This window comes from Bos grunniens, chromosome 24 (genome assembly GCF_055505025.1).
Source record: "Bos grunniens cultivar Pamir isolate PY7600 chromosome 24, Bosgru_T2T1.0, whole genome shotgun sequence".
In the NCBI taxonomy this organism is placed as follows: Eukaryota; Metazoa; Chordata; class Mammalia; order Artiodactyla; family Bovidae; genus Bos; species Bos grunniens.
The window spans coordinates 62,250,692-62,272,128 of NC_141188.1; the positions used below are offsets into that span (position 1 = coordinate 62,250,692).

Consider the following 21,437-nt stretch of genomic DNA (forward strand, 5'->3'; position numbering starts at 1 on the left):
TTTGCAGTATACTGTATATTAGAAAGTGGTAATAGCTTCTTTCTTAAGAAAAGAGGCTAGTTTTTCCAAACTCTTCCTCTTTTATATCAGAGTATTTGGAAAGGTATGTGCTTGCCCTGGAAAAGAATTCTGGTTGAATCCAAAGAAACTTATTTATCTAGAAGCTATAATCTTACCTCAGTTCAGTTCAGTCGCTCAGTCGTCTCTGACTCTTTGCAACCCCATGAACTGCAACATGCCAGGCTTCCCTGTCCATCACCAACTCCCAGAGCTTGTTCAAACTCATGTCCATCGAGTCGCTGTTGCCATCCAACCATCTCGTCCTCCGTTGTCCCTTTCTCCTCCTGCCCTCAATCTTTCCAGCATCAGGGTCTTTCCCAATGAGTCAGTTCTTCTCATCAGGTGGCCCAAATATTGGAGCTTCAGCTTCAGCATCAGTCCTTCCAATGAATATTCAGGACTGATTTCCTTTAGGATGGACTGGTTGGATCTCCTTGCTGTCCAAGGGACTCTCAAGAATCTTCTCCAGCACCACAGTTCAAAAGCATCAATTCTTTGGTGCTCAGCTTTCTTTATAGTCTAACTCTCACATCCATACATGACTACTGGAAAAACTGATAAATCTCACCTATTAGTATTAAATTCCAAAGTATATTTTATATACAAACTGTTATAGGTTAACTCCATCAAAGTTGAAATTACTTTCTTCCATACATAATTATTTTCTGACATGGCATATATTTTAATACATCGGGAGATTGCTTTTACTTTTATGACATTAATGTTATTGTAGTTTAAAAGATATTAAAGGTTTTTTTCCTTGGAGAATATAAAATTGTTGGCTTGGAACTAAAAAGAAAAAGAATATATTTTTCAATGGTCATAATAATACCAAGACAGAAATTAAGCTGCATTTGCTTTCTCCAAAGACTCTTTCCTATTACAAACTTCTGGAGAAATAGTTTAGTGGAGAAATATGTATGATGATCAAATAGGCTCTAACCTAGTAGGCCTGTATGTCTGACTGAAAATACCAGAAAGAGAAAGAAATACTTAGAAAACTAACATTAGATACTTAACATGTAGAAATATATATTTCTGAAATCAACAACCAGCATCATACTTCACCATTCATGAAACTCAGGAATAAAACAGTGAGGTCTGCTACACCACCACCAGAATGTTGGTTGATAAAGATTTATCCTACTGGGTGTACATGTTTTAACACACAGGTTGGAGACATGAGACGAGCTAGTGAGGAGCTAAAACATTCTTCTGAGTGTGAGCAGAGGGACTAGTCCTCAAGAGGAGCTTCTGATCAGGGCAGTAATAGCAAAACAACTTACCAGGAAAATCTGGATGCTAGTTAACATGGTCAAAGAAAGTGAACAGAAAATTTGCACACATACACTCAAAAAAGGTAGATAGCCATCATATCTTTAAAAGAATGTTCAAGTTCACCAGGAATCAAAGAGATGCATAATTAAATAAGACAACCTTATAGTATATGTTAAATTGGTGAGATGAAAAATAATAATACCAGACATTGACAACTGCTGTTGTATACTGTGGATGGAACTCAGATTGCTGTGCTTACTTAATTTAGAAAGCGGTCTAAGCAATGTGTATCCATCGCCTTATCAATATGGCAAAATCTCACTACATGATCTTCATTTTTAAAAAGCAAGTTACAAAGATGCTAGTATCCATTCTGTTTTTGCAGAAATGTATATGTGTACTTACACAAGGGGAAAAGAGTTCAGAAAAGAATATCTAGAAATTCGGGGGGGGGGGGGTGGAATTAATAATCTCTGATCATGTTTCAATCTTAGTAAGATTGGAATGGTTTATCTACTTTTCTATGTACCTCTATTTTTATAATTATTTATAGTATGTGTATTTATATAATTGGAGGAAAGAGCTCTTATTTTCAGTATGGTACAAATCATTGGAGAAAAGTCATTAAAAAAAACAACAGGAAATTTGAGGTAGTATACATATAATGATCTGAGGACACCATTTTATAATATATATTAGTTATTTACCAGGCAGATGTATTCATAGGTCAGTGGTCTATTCCAGTCAATCATTTTGTACTTTTACTTGTTTAAAAGATGTATAAGTAAAAAGCCTTATGAAGTTTATCCATTATATTTTGAAATTTATTTCCTTTCTTTTTGTGACACATTGTCTAACTCTGGTTCCATTTCAAACAGTAGAAGTAAAACAAAATTATTTATTTTGTAATTTAAGACAATAAGAAATCATAGCTATTTCCCAGTATTAGAACTTCAGTTATTAAATTCTAGGAGTCAGTGGATCCTGGACTTAAATGTGAGTTTTTCTGGTCCCCTTTGTACATCCAGTTTTTTTCCAACATTTTTTTTTGAAAATTTCCAAACTTAAGAAAGGTGGGAAAGAATTTTTACAGCTGATATCTACCACCTTGATTGTGTGATTAAATTTTTACTGTGATTGCTTTATCTACCACCTCGATTATGCAATTAAATTTTTACTATGATTGCTTTATCTCCAATTTATACAACTCTCCCTGATCCTCTACCCATCTGAAAGTTCATCTTATTTTTTGTACATTCCAAATTAAGTTGCAGATTATCAGTATTGATGGTGGTTTAGTTGCTGAGTCGTGTCCAACTCTTGCAACCACATTGGCTATCACCTGCCAGGCCCCTCTGTCCATGGGATTCTCCAGGCAAGAATACTGGAGTGGATTGCCATTTCCTTCTTCAGTGGATCTTCCCGACCTAGGAATCAAACCCAGGTTTCCTGCACTGCAGGCAGATTCTTTACCGACTGAGCTACCAGAGAAGCTTTTCAACACCGGTATACTTCCCTCTAAATATTTCAGCATGCCTATCACTGACTCGGGCTCAATGTTTAGAATTCACCTTTTTTTCCTGTGAGGCAAGTTTAAAGACAGTAAACTATGTGTCTCAAGTGTGCTATTTGATGAGCTTCAACACATGAATGCGCTTGTGATGACCCAGCCTCCTGTCCACTCGTGTCAGCCCGGAAAGGTCCCTCACACCTCTTCCCAGTCACTCAGCCCCTGGTCCTTTCAACCACCGCTCCAAGAACCACTATAATGATTGTTTCTACCATAAATTACTACTGTCTATTCCAAAACTTCATGTAAAGGAAATTACACAGTGTGTATTCTGTATAAAGATTCTCTCATTCATCATAAAGCACTGAAATTCAGTCATGTAGTTTTTTTATGGCTGAGTAATATTCCTAATTTCACCCTATTTTAATATGAACTTTTGAGATTTCTATAGTAAATACTGTTATTTGATATTTCCTGGTTTATGCTTAAATAAATTATGCTCTAATGATTTGATGTGTACTTGATTCCCTGTTATTTGTTTATACCATCTTACAACATAAGTTAATAGTAAGTTGTTATTTATCAGATATAATTAAAGTGCAGAGAAATTAAATGCTGCTCTGAATACAAACACAGTGTTCTCAGAAGAGTACACAGTTCACCTTAATAGGAGTTTAAAGATAAGAGGTACATTGATAATAGCGTAACTCTATTTGAAAGCCAACCATTTCAATTATTGGCATATACTGATTGTTTTAAAAGGAGGGGGGGGGCCATATGTGATTTCAAATCTGTATTTCTGTCATCTGCATTTATTTGCCCAGATAGCGCTTTCTAAACAGATAATCTGTTCCTTAGAGCAGTGGGCACTCTGTAAGTAGCATGACTTAATGAAGAGTTGACCTATTGTCCCTTCTTTGCATTAGCTAGGTACATCTCCCTTAATAAGTGTCAGCTTTGATTTCTTCCTTCAAGTGAGAATTTTTACAGTGTATTTTTCTGTTCAGAGACACTTAAAAATCTGCCTAAAGCTAAGAACATTCTACCACCCCTGCACAGACCTCCTAAAGCCCCTGCGTTCATCTTTTGCATCTCATATTACAAATTCAGTAAATGGAGTCTTCAGGAATCACCTTGTTTTCTCTCTTTTACTTAAACCTACATTCAATTCAATACCAGGACATGTTTTACACCAAAAAATAACCCAAATCTGCCCACTTCTCACATTTCTAGCACCTCTATTCTAGGCCAGATCTGATCATCTCTCACCTACACGCCTCTGTATGTATGCTGCGGCTAAGTCAGTTCAGTCGTGTCCGACTCTTTGCGACCCTGTGGACTGCAGCCCACAGGTTCCTCTGTCCGAGGGATTCTCCAGGCAAGAATACTGGAGTGGGTTGCTATGGCTTCCTCAGGGGATATTCCTGACCCAGGGATCAGACCCAAGTCTCTATGTCTCTTGCATTGGCTCAGGTTTGTTTTTTGTTGTTGTTGTTGTTCTTTTTTACCACTAATGCCACCTGGGAAGCCCTTACATGACTCTAGTAGCCTCTCTTTTTTAATTTTTATTTTTAATGGAGTATAGTTGATTTACATAATAGCCTCTGAGCTGGTCTCTCTGAAAACCACTTTGCTGACAGCAGCCAGTTTCTAAAAATGTATGTGTTTCTGTTGTTTTTCCATTGGACTTGGAATAAAATCCAAATTGTTTGCAGTTCTGTTCTCCTTAGCTAGGCTGCTTGCATTATACCCTGCGTGTGTCTTGTTCGGGAGTTAGAGATCTGGGCAGGGAAACTTGAGTTACCTCAAAGTACTTTACTTAGTATGAGCATTTTTACGTTATAGTTGTAATAGAATTCCTACACCTTAGAATCATAGTTTATTAACTGGAGGAAAAAATCATAGGTAATTAATTGATTTCCAGGTGCTTATTTTGGCAGTTAAATAAAAAGCTGTTTAATTCTTCTTCTTTTTTTTTTTTCTGTTTTTGATTTATTACAGATCGAGCCGGGAGCATCAGTACCCTTGATTCTTTAGACTTTGCAAGATATTCAGATGATGGTAACAGGGAAACAGATGAGAGAGTGGCAGGTAAGAGTCTAAAGACAGATTTGGATGTTTTTGACATTCCAGAAATAATTAAATGACTTGAAAAATTCTCTTTCTTCTACAGTTCAGTATGTGAATAGAATTAGATAGTTATCATATGAAGTTATGTTACTAATTTATTGGTTTCAGGGAGCATTCCTGAATGTTCAGCAGCCCCATCCGCTCTTTCCAGTGATGCTCTGAGTTCTTGGTTATGTGTGCCTGCGACTGCTGAGTTCTGCTCACATCTAACAGTTTACAGCCACATAGTTATAAAACTGGTGGAAAGCAGGTGTAAGTCAGCCATGCTTTAGTGCAAAGTTATTTGGACCTTGCTCTCCTCTTTCCTTTTATCCTCCAGACCAGGGCTAAGTAATATTTACATGGTATGCTGCTGCTACTGCTAAGTCGCTTCAGTCGTGTCCGACTCTGTGCGACCCCATAGACGGCAGCCCACCAGGCTCCCCCGTCCCTGGGATTCTCCAGGCAAGAACACTGGAGTGGGTTGCCATTTCCTTCTCCAATGCATGAAAGTGAAAAGTGAAAGTGAAGTCGCTCAGTCGTGTCTGACTCGTAGCGACCCCATGGACTGCAGCCCACCAGGCTCCTCCATCAATGGGATTTTCTAGGCAAGAGTACTGGAGTGGGGTGCCATTGCCTTCTCCATTGACATGGTATATACCAATGCAACTCTGCTGATGGTTAAAAATTGGTTTACATACTTCCATGCTGATTGGTGATCAAAACTTTGTCTTCATTCCTTGGATTCTCCGTGGCCGCCACTGCATCCCTCTAGAAACTTCATTTGACTTTCCTGTGATCCTGAAAATAAAGGTTGTTAATACTTGGTCCACTCAGGGCTTCCTGGACTTTGCCCATTCCAAAAAGAAGAGCAGCATCCTTTTTAGTTGCTTGGTTCCTCATTCCAGTCTCCTTCCCCTCTCCACTCTCCCGCCAGTTTTGCCTTTTTGGCATTGCCATTGGATCTGTAGGGACTTCAGAAGACCAATTTGTACCCTCTGTATTCTGCCCTCATCAGATGAGGCCAGTTGGATTCTTCTGGGGGGTCCACCCTGAATTTACCAGTATAGAAGCTCTGGCTCCTCAGATGTCAAGGGACTGGCACCTTTCTGGTGCTTCAGGCTGTGACTGTTAGTTATTGAAGTAGTTCCTGAATGTCTTTATAGGAATTGTGGTTTTCATGGGACGTTGACTCTGAGATAGACGGGAAGCCACCCTCAGTTAGGCATTTTCCCGAGCTGGGGTGGTGGGCACACCTGGTGTAGGAAAGATGCCACATGAGACAAGTGGAGCCTGTGAGGGCCCTTTGGGGTCAGGGAACATCCACACTGTGGCTCCCTCTCTTCATCAACCCTGTTGAATTTTTTTCCCTTTACTGGAACAAGGTTGTTAAAACCTGCCATATATTTGCCTGTTCTAGTCATCATGAATAAAGATGAGTGCTATTGAGCGCTAATTTTTATAGAGCACTTGCTCTTTTCTGAACACTTTGTAAAAGTATCTTAACGCATTAAGTTATAGAATTATCCTCATCTTCCACTGCCCAAGAAACTGAGGCACTCAGAGAGTCTTAAGACTTTAGTGGCAGAGTGAAGACTCAAATGTAGATAGCCCAGCAGCAGAGCCCACGACTGATCATACCATATGCCACCTCGTAGAGTGAAGGATTAAGTTTGACCTATGTAAAATGACATTCCAATATGTGCTTTTCATTTCTTGCTTGAGAAAAGAGCTATTGAATGTTTAAAAATCTCAAAGAGTGTTACATGAGTTAAGGGGGAAAATGATGTAATCATTTTTAGTTCAGCAGAGGCTCAGAGAGGATGCGGCAGTGAGAACAATAGCAGTGTCAGCTGAAGGGGGAAGTCACTGGAAGACTCAGTGCAACTGCCGCCTCAATTGTCATGATTTAGTCCTAAGCATTGTTAGTTGACAGATGACACGGTAATTATCTCTTCTCAATTACTGGTCTTTCAATTAGCTTCTAAGTTACTGCCAATGGTTAGTAAAGAGCTGTGTCGAAAGTGCAAATCACATCAGTAATATCTGAAAATTAGCAAATCAAATGGGAATTATTTCAATAATTTTAGGACTTATCCTCCTAATTACATCATTTGTTAAGTGGCATTATGTTATATTTAATTACATAGTAAATGTTGGATGTTATATGTTATTTATTAAGTGTTAAATACATGATATTTTAGTTTATTTGAAACTAATGACTCATTTGAAAAGACCCTGATGCTGGGGAAGATTGAGGGCAGGAGGAGAAGGGGACGACAGAGGATGAGATGGTTGGATGGCCTCATCGACTCAATGGACATGGGTTTGCGTGGACTCCAGGAGTTGGTGATGGAAAGGGAGGCCTGGCGTGCTTCGGTTCATGGGGTCGCAAAGAGTCGGACACGAATGAACAACTGAACTGAACTGAACCAAATATATTTAGTTTTGTATATTGTATTATTGTTCAGATGGTTATGTATTTGAAAAAAACTTCAACCCAGACATAGACCATGTAATTATTTTCATTCCTCTAATTTTTATTTGAAAACCTAAAGTCAAATTTAAGAGGTTCATCGTTATTCTTGTTATTAGGTATGCTAGTATTTTTAATTAGGGGAAACATGGATGTAAAAGCCAGATGTTATAACTAAGCAAAATATCATAACCAAACATAACTAAGAAGGAAAATTTTAAATAGTTGGTAGTTTTGACCTTGTATTTTTAATCTAAAGATTATACTCTTTCTCTAAGTTTGGGAAAATAAAATAATTTTTGCTTACTATATAATGCTAATATATAAATACATGCAGTCTTGAGAAAGACAAATAGTATGTGATATCATTTATATGTGGAATCTAACAGTAATACCAGTGAATCTATGTATAAAACACAAATAGACTTACAGACATAGGAAACAAAGCTGTGGTTCTGCAAAGCGGGGAGAGAGAGGGGGATGGGACAGGTTAGGAGTATAGCAGTAACAGATACGAACTACTAAACGTAAAATAGATCAGCAACGAGGGTTTACTTCATAGCACAAAAGTTTATATCTAATATCTTGTAATAACCTATAATGAGATATAGGCTACAAAAAATGGAATGACTATGCTATACACCTGAAACGAACACAATATTATGAGTCAGTGATCCTTCAGGATAAATGCATGAATGGATGCAGTCTTTCATCTTCACTGGGAAAAGGAAGAAAATACATGTTATTCCAAGAAAATAACCTTTAGACTCTTAGGGCTCTTGTACCATAGCCTGTTGTTGAATTAAGTGTGTGATATGTGGCTGAAAATTTAAATTAATCACAATTCCCATTTCCAAAGAGACTTTTGTCTCTTTACTAACCATTGATAGTAACTTAGAAGCTAATTGAAAGGCCAGTAATTGAGAAGAGATAATTACCATGTCATCTGTCATTGGATCACATGTAAACCTTACTGAGAAAGAACAAAAATCTCTTTTTGATGTTCCTGTACCAGTCTCGGGCAGAAGGAGTTCATAGATAACACAGGCTTTGAGTCCATTGCCCCATGATGCAAATGCGAGTCTGCTCCAACCATTAGTAAACTGTTTATCTGACGTATATGTGTGTGTGTGTATGAGAGAGATATATACATGTATGTATGTGATGATTTTCATCATCATTTTCCTAAATTTAAAAATCTGGTTATAAGTCTATGCAGGTGTTCCTTTAATGAGGAAAAGATCTCTAAATGAACAGATGTTTATAGAGCACCATTATTTTGAGTTTTGTGCCAAAAGAACTAAGACTTAACAAATATTTTAAGATAGTAATGATACACACTGGCATATATCCCAAGTCATAAGCGCCTCATCTAGTACCACTGATACAATACCAGTATTAGCCAACCTTGACTGAGAAATAACTGTTTCAGCCAATCTAGAACGGCTGATAATGACGTAGTCATTAATTATTTTGGTAAGATTATAATATGCAGTATTACAGTATACCTATATCTTTGCAGTTGTTACTTTAGCTCCACTAAAATGGCATTCAGCAGTATTGGGCTAGTAGAGGCTGGGGCGGTGCAGTGAGCAGGCTGGTAGCTGGTGCCTACAGTGTGTTTTAAAAGCATTCACTTCTTCAGACATTCTTATGAAGAATTATAATGTTTGAAAACTACTTGGAGGTCGTTTGGTATAATATATTGCTTTACAAAGTAATAAGTCTTGAGTTTTAATCCAATATCTTTGAATAAAGAAGTAACAAATACGTATGTGTGTAAATATATCTGTTCAGACCTTTCATGGAAAACTTTTCACATAACTGCAATTATTTGATCATACTGTGCCTTTATAGAGATGTGCTATAGCTTCAAAGATATGCCTTTGTCTTTTAAAGTCTGTATTATATATTAAGAAACATGCAGCAGAGTGAGTTCATTTTGATAAGCACTAGCTTTAAAAGCAGTGGTAACTTCTAATGGCATTTGGCAATGTATGTGTAGATGTGCATAAAAATATAAATTCTTGCCGTCTGACATGGGTTTTTCTGGCTTTCTGTGCCTTGATCATTCATTGTTTTGCTCTTGGTCACCTAAACTTTCACCAGTTGAATTGAGTTGTTTTTTTTTCCCCCACAGTTTGTGTTTTAACCAATTTTTGGTTTTTTTTTTTTTTTTTTTCATATTCTATCATTCTGGTACAGGGCATTTCTGATCTGCAATTGTTCTGTAATATGTCTTAGTAAATTGTAAGTGATACTGAAAGTATGATATGTGTACTTACTTTGCTATAGTGAAGTGTTTTTAAATCAAAACCTAGAGTTTTGAAATAGAAGAAAAGTAAATCTATTCTGTACTTACCTTACACATCAAATCTGTGCAGTCTGACTTTAAATACAAACTCTAAGAGCTTCCAGAAGTGTAATTTTTAGGGAAAATGTTTCTACTTTGTTGCACAGAAAGGTTTGCAGATCAGCATTGCTGACGACCAAAAAAAAAGTCATATACACATCATCTGATTTTTACTGTGCTTTCATGTTGCTGCGGTGAAATTCTGTGCATCAAAATAATTGGCCTTCATGTACTAGATGTGATTCAGTTACATCTTAAGTTTTTAAGGAAAATGTGCAAACTGAGTGAATTCTATTTTTTCCATATATTTTTATAGCTTTGTTGTCTCTGATAGCATTTCATTTGCCATCTTCTTTTTTCTGTTTATTAGTCAATCAGGAAAAAGTTGCATCTCTAAAGTTTTAAATTTACTCATCTTTATGCAGAACTATTTAGATAATAATTTTTTTAATATCCAGTTGTGACAAAGATCACTTAATTTTCTCAGAGCTTTACTTCACAGAAATGACTTTTCCCTCCAATACTTTTTTCTTCAAAGCAGTATTTATATATTTTAAAGAAAATTCCCAGTAAAGACATAGTTAAATCTTGTTGATGATGAAACATTTCAAAAAGCTCATTAAAATGTTTCCTCAATATTCATGTTTATTGTATTAGAGTCTGCAGTAACAGGAGGAATCTTTAAGTTTCATTAGTACCTCTTAATGTGAACAAATATCTATTTGAAGAGTTGTCAGAAACTTTGAAATTCTACTTAATTTTATTCAGTATCCTTAGATAACTACACTCTTATTAGAATTGCACACAATCATTTGCTTTAGAATGATTTTAATTGTAACTTAAAAAACAAACGTATGTCTATTCTTTGGCTTTAAATGAAACCTAAAGTAAATCCCTTGGAACTTTTTTTAGATATGTATTTAACATATCTGTGCTTGTTTACAGAAGATATATACTTGTTTATAGAAAAATTGATAGACATCCCACATTTGTAAGATACTTAAAACATACTTCTTCAACATCTTAATGAAAGAATATATTCACTGTTTCTGTATGTTGATTTAAAACATTATTCTAGATAAATACTTTTTTTTAATCCTAAGATTTTCTTTAACTGTATTTGCTGAACTTCATCTAAGTTTTGTCTTTTCCCCTAAATTATGTCACCTGGAAACATTCCATTCCATTTCCTACCTAGACTGAGTGAAGCACAACACCCAAGGTTTTTATTTGCCTAAATGAGAGTCTGCCATAGATTTTATTTTTAAATAGAGCTATTCCTTGTCAGACAGCTAGAACATGTGATCAGTAGTCCCCTGTATTCTAAAACTATGGAAAACATTCACCAGTTTGCTTGCAAATCAACTCTGCTGCATGCGTTCACAAGTTTCATAAAGATTGCATGCTTTCTGTTTTCAATACAAATTGTATTTTTTTTCCATACCCATCCTTGCTTTTTATTTTTTATTTTTGTTTCCCTTTTCTTGGTTGGATGCCTGTGTGTGTTTATTCCAAATCCCTGTCCAGTCCTGGAGTTTGAACTACGGAAAGCCAAGGAGACCATTCAGGCCCTCCGAGCCAACCTGACAAAGGCTGCAGGTGGTGTACATACAACTTTTTTGAGACTTTTTCTACTTTGACAATGTAGAAGTAGCTGAGATATTTTAAAATGTAAAAGAGTAAAATATTATTTGTATTTTCTTCCACCAGAACATGAAGTTCCTTTACAGGAACGAAAAAATTACAAATCAAGTCCTGAAATTCAGGTGGGTGAATGACAGATCTAAAAGTATCTTCCATGTGAAATGGAGCACAAGTATTGAAAGCAGAAGACTTACAGTACTGTTTCCATCTTCTGTCTGTCTCTAGGAGCCAATCAAACCTCTTGAAAAGAGAGCTCTAAACTTCTTAGTCAATGAATTTTTATTGAAGAATAACTACAAGCTGACATCAATAACGTTTTCAGATGAAAATGATGATCAGGTACAGTTTCCTTTTTTTATTTTTTTTTTACAATAATTTGTTTCCTTTCTAATTTATAATGTACTTATTTCTTTTATCTAGCTTTAATTTTTTTTAAAGGTATACATACAGTAAAATTCCATAACACCAAAATACTGAATAGAAAAGAAAGAACATTTCAAATTGATGAAGATTGGTTTCTATTTTAAGAAATTAGAAAAAGAAAACTAACTGAAGTCCAAAGAAATTAAAAGGAAGAAAATATTAAAAATGAGAACATATCAGTGATATGGAGAAGGCAATGGCACTCCACTCCAGTACCTCTTGCTTGGAAAATCCCATGGACGGAGGAGCCTGTTAGGCTGCAATCCATGGGGTCGCTGAGTCAGACACGACTGAGCGACTTCACTTTCACTTTTTACTTTCATGCATTGGAGAAGGAAAGGGCAGCCCACTCCAGTGTTCTTGCCTGGAGAATCCCAGGGACTGGAGAGCCTGGTGGGCTGCCGTCTATGGGGTCGCACAGAGTTGGAAACGACTGAAGTGACTTAGCATAGCATCAGTGATATAGGCAACAGAGAACAACAGAGAAAAATTAATAATAACAAAAAACTGGGTTTTTGAGGTTAATGAAATTGGTAAACCTCTAGCCTGACTTATTAAGAAAAAGCGACATGAAGCAAATTATCAGAATCTGGAATGAGCAAAGTTATATCACTATAGATATCTACTAGACTTTTAAGGAAAAAGTAAAGTAAATGAGCAAGGTTATATCACTGTAGATACCTACCAGATATTTAAGGAAGAAGTAACACCACTTTTCCACAAACTCTTCTAGAAATTGAAGAGAAGGGAATTGTTCATAACTCATTCTATAAGACCAGCATAATTCTGATTTCAAAACCAGATACAGACCTGGCTAACAAAGAAAATTGCAGGCTCATTTTCCTCATAAGCATGGATATAGAAATTCTATATAACATTTTACTATATTAAATCCAACAGTGTGTAAAAGTGCTAATACAGAATGACCAAATGGTTTATCTGAGGAACATAAGATTGATTAGTCCAAAAATCAGTCATTGTAATTCACCATTTTAAGAAACTTTTCAAAAGAGAAATGATATGATCAGCTCAAAACACTTGACACAATCAAACATGTCTTTCCTGTAAAAACTTTAAAGAAATTAGGAATTGTGAGGAATTTCCTCAGATTCATATAAGACATTTATAGAAAAACTATCACTAACATCATACTTAATGATGAATGATACGGAATAGATAAGGACTAAAACAGGAATATCTGCTCTCACTACTTCTATTGAACATCATACTGAGGAATCTAGCCAGTACAAGGCAAGAAAAAAAAAATAAAAGGCATATATTTTGGAAAAGAAGAAAGAAAACTTTCACTGGTAACATGATTCTATGTATCGAAAATCCTATAGACTGCTTATAGTGTTAAACACTATAATAAGTAATGATAGACAAGCTGTAGGATTCAAGGTCAGTAAACAAAAATGAATTGTATTTATGCTAGCAACAAATAAACATTCAATTTTAAAGATAACATTTATAAAAGTGTCAAAAAAATAGGAAATACTTAGGGATAAATATGATGAAGGATTATGCACTGAAAACTATTATACATGCTGAGAGAAAATAAAGAAGACATAAAGAAGAGACATATTGTGCTAATAGATAAGATTCAGTATTGTCAAAGTATCCATTTCTGTAAATTGATTTGTACTTTTAATACAATCCTAATGATCTCGCCAGTTTTTTTTGTAGAGGTTAGCTTATTCTAAAATTTCTGTGGAAATGGAAATAACATAGTATAGCCAAAACAACTTTAATAAAGAATACAAACTTAGGGGACTTCAACTAGCTGACTTTAAGATATTATAGTTCAGACAGTATCTTACTGATATAAACATAGATCATTGGAACTTAGTGGAGAGTCAAGAGATTAGCTCACACATAGATGATCTTTTGATGTCTAACAAAGCACAAAGTAAATTCCATTCAGTACCAATTTACGATTGGTACTGTACCATTTTGATATCTATATACCTCCAAAAATGAACTTTGAACCATACCTCACACCATACACAAAAAGTAATTCAAATGGATCATGGATTTAAATGTAAATTCTAAAGCCATAAGGCTCCTAGAAGAAAACATGGAAAAATTCATTGCAACCCTGGAAGGCAGGCCAAGATTTCTTATATATGACACCAGAAGTATGGTGTTCTTCATCAGATATTTGTTCTCATCAAAGTCAATAGCTTCTACTCTTTGAAAGCAACTCTAAACAAATGAAAAGATGAGCCATAGATTAGGTAAAATATTTCAAGTAACATATCTGATAAAGAATTTCTATCCAGAATATTTAAAGAACTCTATAAAATGAATAATAAAAAAAGACCCAATTTTTAAAAGAATGGACAAAAAATTTATATAGATGATTTTATAACAAACATATATACATGATTTATAAAAAATATAGATGATTTATAACAAAGAACCTATATGGATATCAAATAAGCACATGAAAAAAGATGTTCTACATCTTTAGTCATTAGGTAGATAAAAATTAAGTCACAATGAAATCCCATAGCACACTTATTAGAATGTTTAACTGAGACTGTACCAAGTCTTGGCAAAGATGTGGAGTAAGTAGAAATATCATCATTGCTCATGGGAATCCAAAATGGTACAGTCACTTTGGAACATTTTTTAGCAAGCTATTTTAAAAAAATTAAAACCTTCACCACCTATATGACTTGATCATTCTGTTTCTAGATATTACAGTCCAAGAGAAGTGAAGGGAGATGTTCATACCAAGACTCCTACGCAGTGTTCACACCAACTTTATTTGTAATAGCTGACATTAGGGAGACAACCCAAGTATCCAAAAGCAGGCAGTTGAATAAAAAATTCTGATGTATCGTTACATCAAATGCTAACTCAGCAATAAAAAAAAATGAACCTCTGACAGATGCAACATAGATTACTCTGAAAATCAATAATCTGGATGAAAGGAACCAGGCAAATAGAGTACTTGCTGTATGCTTCCACTTACATAAAATGCTAAGAAACATAAACCTGTAACAGTGATGGAAAACAGAGCAGTGTTTGCCTAGGAACGGGGCGTACGTGAGGAAAAGGGGAAGTTTTGCAAGCGGCCGGTCAAACTCTAGGGAGTGAGCAAGTTCATCTTTTTTTTTCCGTAGCTTTGGTGTTTAATCTTTTTTCTTTTTTTTCTCTGCTTTGTTTGTTTATGTTTGGCTGTGCTGGGCCGTCATTGCTGCTCTGACTTTTCGCTCTTTGCAGCGAGTGGGGACTACTCTTCAGTCGCAAAACTCGGACTCTGGGGGTGTGGGCTCCAGTAGTTGCAGAACATGGGCTCAGTAATTACAACTCCCAGGCCTGAGATCAAACAGGCTCAGTAGCTGTGGCACACAGGCTTAGTTGCTCCATGACAAGTGTGATCTTCCCAGATCAGGGATCGAACCTGTGTCTCCTGCATTGGTAGGCAGATTCTTTACCACTGAGCCACCAGGGAAGCCCCCAAGTTCATCTTCTTGATTGCAGTGATCTCTTCAAGTGTGTAGTCAGATGTCAAAACTTAGCAGATGGCACATTTTAAGTTAGCTTGTGGATTTAAGACTTCCCTGGTGGCTCAGACGGTAAAAGTGTCTGCCTACAATGCGGGAGACCCAGGATCGATCCCTGGGTTGGGAATATCTCCTGGAAAAGGAAATGGGAACCCACTCCAGTATTCTTGCCTGGAGAATCCCATGGACAGAGGAGCCTGGCGGGCTACAGTCCCTGGGGTCGCAAAGAGTCAGATTTAAATTGTGCCGTTTGTTACTTATTAACTATATACCCCAATAAAGCTATTTTACAAAGGGCAGTGCAAGTGCTCCTCAGTTCCGTCTTCTTTAGCCACTGGATGCTGCTCAGTGGTATCTCACCCGACCTTAAAGCAGCTCTGTCCTAGGGCCCTCACAGCTTTCACATTTCGCCTCTGGCTAAAAGGTAAGACTTTTTACCTGAATTTATCTTTGATCATTTATCTTAGTGGCCTGGTTTTATCTTAATGGCTCTAAGATTACCTAAGATTATCCCTGACTAGCCTATAATCTTCTTGAGGCTAAACGAATCTCTTGTTCATCTCTGTGCCTGCGTGTATAGTAGCACTCGGTACATACTTACTGATAGTTTTCTTACATTCTTATCTGCATATAATCATTATCTTACTGTTTTTTGGTTCCCTCTTGCCAGTTCTTTCCTTTACTTCCTATCCTTCCTTTCTGTGGTGTTATGTGAAATTTTCTTATTATAAATAAAGTCTTTATTTTCAACTTCTCTCTGAATATCCCTTTTTGTTTGTTTTTTTAAATTTTATAAATGTATTATTTTTTAATTCTTTGGTTGTGGTGGGTCTTTGTTGTTGCACGCGGGCTTCTTCTAGTTGTGGCGAGCTGGGTCACTGTTCATTCTGGGGTGCATGGGTTCCTCACTCCTTGGTTCCTCTTGTTGCGGAGCACAGGCTCTAGGCGCGCAAGTTTCTGTAGTTGCGGGTGGCAGGCTCAGCTGTTGTAGCCCTCGCGTTCTAGAGCTTGCCCTCAGTAGTTCCAAGGCATGTGGAATCTTCCCGGACCAGGGACGAAACCCAGGTCCCCTACATTGGCAGGCAGGCTCTCATCCACTGTGCTACTAGGGAAGTCCAGAATATCCTTTTTGCTGTAAAGAAAGCTTGTCTCTCCACTGAGTACCCTGTTTCCCTTATTTTCCAAGTATGAGGTGGGGGTGCATCTCACACTCCTAGACACTTCCTGACTCCCAGGATGTTATTCACCGGGCACATACACTTTGACATTATCACACAATTATGTTGAGTTTTCAAGATAGTAGCAATAAGGAAAAGATACATCTCAAAAATGCAAGATAAAACCACCACGTAGATTTTTTTATGTTACTGTTTTTTATCTTTTAGGATTTTGAACTATGGGATGACGTAGGATTAAATATTCCAAAACCTCCAGACTTACTGCAGCTCTACCGAGATTTTGGAAATCATCAAGTAACTGGGAAAGACCTTGTGGACGTGGCCAGTGGTGTAGAAGAAGACGAATTAGAAGCTCTGACACCAGTTTTAGGCAACCTTCCTTCAACCCTTGAAACTCCTCAGACTGTAGAGGTGAGAGGTATTAATAATCAAGTCCACAAAAAGTGTTTAAGCCATGTAAAAGCAGACTATGAGATGTTGAGTTTCTGTTTTTCTCCCATTTTGATTTTAGAACTCCTTGCTAGTACAGAAATTAGAAGATAAAATTAGTTTATTAAATAGTGAGAAATGGTCTTTGATGGAACAAATCAGAAGACTTGAAAGGTTAGTACTTAATCATCATTTCTATAAAACCTCTTAAAATTATTAAAGAAATTGACAAATTATATAAACATATAAGATAATATTTCAGTTGTAAGGCATAATTTTTCATATTCTAATACTTCTGGGGAAAAAAATCTTATAATTGTGTATATACTTAATGTGTTCTTCACCGCCAAAAGTTGTTAATCACTGTAATAATCATAAAATCATATATGTCTTAGAACCAAGGAGTAAGATATTTTTTACTTTCTTCAGGTTGTATCAGTAGTAATAAAGGAACTTCTTCGTGCTAGTGTTATACATATTTTCCATTCATTATTTCATTTAATTCTTATACTCATGATGTGGGTTAGATGGAATTTTCCACATCTCACACACGAAGAAGGCTAAGTGATAATCCAAAGCATAGTTTATAAAAATATTTTTATGTTTTGTTGTAAGAGTTTGTGGCTACATTTCTATATGAAGCATCAATATCTGTGGTACAGAAAAGATTAATTAGTTGCCAAATCACTTTCTATTAATATGTTATACTTTTAAATCATTAAACCCAGTATGAGGTTTATGCTATTGCCAAAGTCTTAAAAAATACAATTTTCTTCTCTAATAATTTGTCTTTCTTTTACAGTGAAATGGACTTCCTCAAAAATGAACACTTTGCCAGCCCTGTAGTTTGTGACTCTGTTCAGCCTTCTTTGGATCAGTCTCCCCACAAAGACTCTGAAGACAGTGGACAGAATTCAGTTATAAATAGTTTGGACAAGGGAGAAAATAAGGATGTCCATCTTTCAAAATCAGATGAAGTTGATTCTACTGTTCCTAAAGAGACTTTCCCGCATTCTTTCCCCAGGAGAGAAAGAGAAGGAATACCATCTTCTTCTCCATCAAGTAAAAACACAGTCCATTTTGATAAACCCAATAGGTTAGTATGTGTCCTGTGTTTTGAAATGCATCTTTCAGCTATTTAGTACATTCTCAAACTAGAAGAGTTTCAGTTGTTATTTTGCATATCAGATACATGAATTTTTATGTGTCTGGCATGAACTTAACACATAGCAGAGTCCACATCACTGTGAAAAATCACAAGTAATTACTAAGTTAAATTGTGTTGCAGAGGAGTAGACCATGAGTGAACTAGGTCCTGTTTTAGCTCAGTGCTTAAACCCATAAACAACATGCATGCTCTCTGGGCTGTATTGTACCCAGTGCTTTTACCTTCTCTGTGTTCTACAATCATCAGATTCAGTAGAAAGTTTTGATATTAAATAGTTGCCTTTACTAAAAAGGTGATTAGTTCTTGATCTTAGTCCTTTTTTCTGTTTCTGCTTCCATTAGTAACATTGTGTCATTAATATTATCTTAATTCGTTTAATTTTTATTGAATCACAATGATTGAACTTAGATGAGCAAAGCAGGGTCCCTTGCCCATCATGATTATGTTTTCTAGTAGAGGAGACAAAAAGTGTTTACATTATAATGTGGAAAAAGAATATTCTCTGAGAGTGGAATATTTATTGAGTTCTTTTTATATATCAGACACAGTTCTAAACGCTTTACATATGCTAGCTTAGTTAATCCTCACACACACCCTGTGATGCATTCTGAGCCAGTCATACTTCCTCCTCCTAATAAATGGAGGAGTATTATAGCAAGTGTTGGGATGTAATAGGAAAGCATGACTAATTTGTTTTAGACTTAAAGGTACTCATTATTAGTGAGAAGTATTTGATTTTTTTTTTCCAAAGCAAACTTTTTGACTCATATGCCACAACTTTGTGTGTGGTTGTGTGTGTGTGTGTATGTGTAGGTATTATGAGGGGGTCACAGGATTGAAATAGACATGGCCCAGTCTTCAAAGTGCATTTAATCTAATATGGTTAAGATATAGTCATAAAAATAATGCAGTGGCATTTATAGTAGTTCCATATATCTCCTCTATACTCCAAAGCCACTCTCAGGAGAAAGATGATTGTTAAATTTGTCCAACTAACTTTTTTAGCTCTTAACTGTGTGTCAGGCAATGTCAATGAAGAGTTTGAAGTTTAAAGAAGAGTGAAAGTGTTAGTTGCTTGTCATGTCTGACTCTCTGGGACCCCATGCACTGTAGCCTGCCAGTCTTCTAGCTGCTGCTGCTGGCAAGTCACTTCAGTTGTGTCCAACTCTGTGCGACCCCATAGACGGCAGCCCACCAGGCTCCCCCGTCCCTGGGATTCTCCAGACAAGAATACTGGAGTGGGTTGCCATTTCCTTCTTCAATGTATGAAAGTGAAAAGTGAAAGTGAAGTCACTCAGTCGTGTCTGACTCCTAGCGACCCCATGGACTGCAGCCTACCAGGTTCCTCCGTCCATGGCATTTTCCAGGCAAGAGTACTGGAGTGGGGTGCCATTGCCTTCTCTAAATGAAGCCACTAGAGAAGCCCAAATGAAGAGTATAATAACAGTAACCAAACATATGGTACCCTTCGGTTACAGACTTTACAGTATGAGAGAGACTGTCAGGCAATTATAATATTGCAAAACGTAGTAATATAAGAGAAGTTCAGCTTGCTTGGGGAACACACAATCAGGGTACCTAACCTGGTCGTCAGAGTAGGAAAGATTTCAGGGAAGAAGTATTTTCTAACTTTATACCTAATGAGTAAGAAGTGAACCAGGCCAAGAGATAAGAGGAAGTCTTCCCACTAAAAGGGACTAATAGGAGCAGAAGAACACTGCACTTGGAAGCAAGAAAGGGTTTATGAAGACTGAAGCAAAGCATGCAGATGAGAAGACAACAGAGGGGGAAGTCGGAGAATTAAGCTGAGACCAAGTCACATAAGCTGTGTTAACTCATTTTAGAGACTTGGAACATGATGGTATCTAAGTTTTAAAAGAAGGTGGGGAAAACCACTAGACCATTCAAGTATGAACTAAATCAAATCCCTTATGATATACAGTATAAGTGGGAAATAGATTTAAGGGACTAGATCTGATAGTGTCTGATGAACTATGGACAGAGGTTCCTGACATTGTACAGGAGACAGGGAGCAAGACCATCCCTAAGAAAAAGAAATGCAAAATGACTCTCTGGGGAGGCCTTATAAATAGCTGTGAAAAACAAAGGAGAAGAGGAAAGATATACCCATTTGAATGCAGAGTTCCAAAGAATAGCAAGGAGAGATAAGAAAGCCTTCCTCAATGATCAGCGCAAAGAAATAGAGGAAAACAATAGAATGGGAAAGACCAGAGAACTCTTCAAGAAAATTGGAGTTTCCAAGGGAACATTTCATGCAAAGATGGGCTCAATGAAGGACAGAAATGGTATGGGCCTAACAAAAGCAGAAGATATTAAGAAGAGGTGGCAAGAATACACAGAAGAACTGTACAAAAAAGATCTTCACGACCCAGATGATCACTATGGTGTGATCCCTCACCTAGAGCCAGACATCCTGGAATGTGAAGTCAAGTGGGCCTTAGGAAGCATCACTGTGAAGAAAGCTAGTGGAGGTGATGGAATTCCAGTTGAGCTATTTCAAATCCTAAAGGATGATGCTGTGAAAGTGCTGCACTCAATATGCCAGCAAATTTGGAAAACTCAGCAGTGGCCACAGGACTGGAAAAGGTCAGTTTTCATTCCAATCCCAAAGAAAGGCAATGCCAAAGAATGCTCAAACTATTGCACAATTGCTCTCATCTCACACGCTAGTAAAGTAATGCTCAAAATTCTCCAAGCCAGGCTTCAACAATATGTGAACTGTGAACTTCAGATGTTCAAGCTGGTTTTAGAAAAGGCAGAGAAACCAGAGATCAAATTGCCAACATCCTCTGGATCATGGAAAAAGCAAGAGAGTTCCAGAAAAGCATATATTTCTGCTTTACTGACTATGCCAAAGCCTTTGACTTGTGGATCACAATAAACTGTGGAAAATTCTGAAAGAGATGGGAATACCAGACCACCTGACCTGCCTCTTAAACCTGTATGCAGGTTAGGAAGCAACAGTTAGAACTGGACATGGAACAACAGACTGGTTCCAATTAGGAAAAGGAGTACTTCACGGCTGTATATTGTCACCCTGCTTATTTAACTTATATGCAGAGTACATCATGAAAAACACTTGGCTGGAGGAAGCACAATCTGGAATCAAGATTGCCGGGAGAAATATCAATAACCTCAGATATGCAGATGACACCACCCTTATGGCAGAAAGTGAAGAACTAAAGAATCTCTTGATGAAGGTAAAAGAAGAGAGTGGAAAAGTTGGCTTAAAGCTCAACATTCAGAAAACGAAGATCATGGCATCTGGTCCCA

General features: G+C 36.8%; 1 protein-coding gene across 11 annotated transcripts in view; it reads left to right on the forward strand.

Annotated features, from left to right (window-relative positions):
* RELCH (RAB11 binding and LisH domain, coiled-coil and HEAT repeat containing) overlaps positions 1 to 21,437 on the forward strand; it is a 113,720-nt gene that overhangs the window by 21,302 nt on the left and 70,981 nt on the right. For 10 of the 11 annotated variants that reach the window (XR_015154169.1, XR_015154168.1, XR_015154170.1 and 7 more), the window contains exons 2-8: positions 4,850 to 4,939; positions 11,314 to 11,385; positions 11,497 to 11,552; positions 11,656 to 11,769; positions 16,754 to 16,957; positions 17,058 to 17,149; positions 17,778 to 18,071. Coding sequence is in view for 6 of the 11 variants with exons in the window: in XM_086373695.1 (XP_086229821.1) it covers positions 4,850 to 4,939; positions 11,314 to 11,385; positions 11,497 to 11,552; positions 11,656 to 11,769; positions 16,754 to 16,957; positions 17,058 to 17,149; positions 17,778 to 18,071 (922 nt within the window). In the remaining 5 variants the exon portion in view is untranslated. Of the gene's footprint in view, positions 1 to 4,849; positions 4,940 to 11,313; positions 11,386 to 11,496; positions 11,553 to 11,655; positions 11,770 to 16,753; positions 16,958 to 17,057; positions 17,150 to 17,777; positions 18,072 to 21,437 lie in introns of those variants that run through there. The other variant, XM_086373696.1, reaches the window with a different exon arrangement.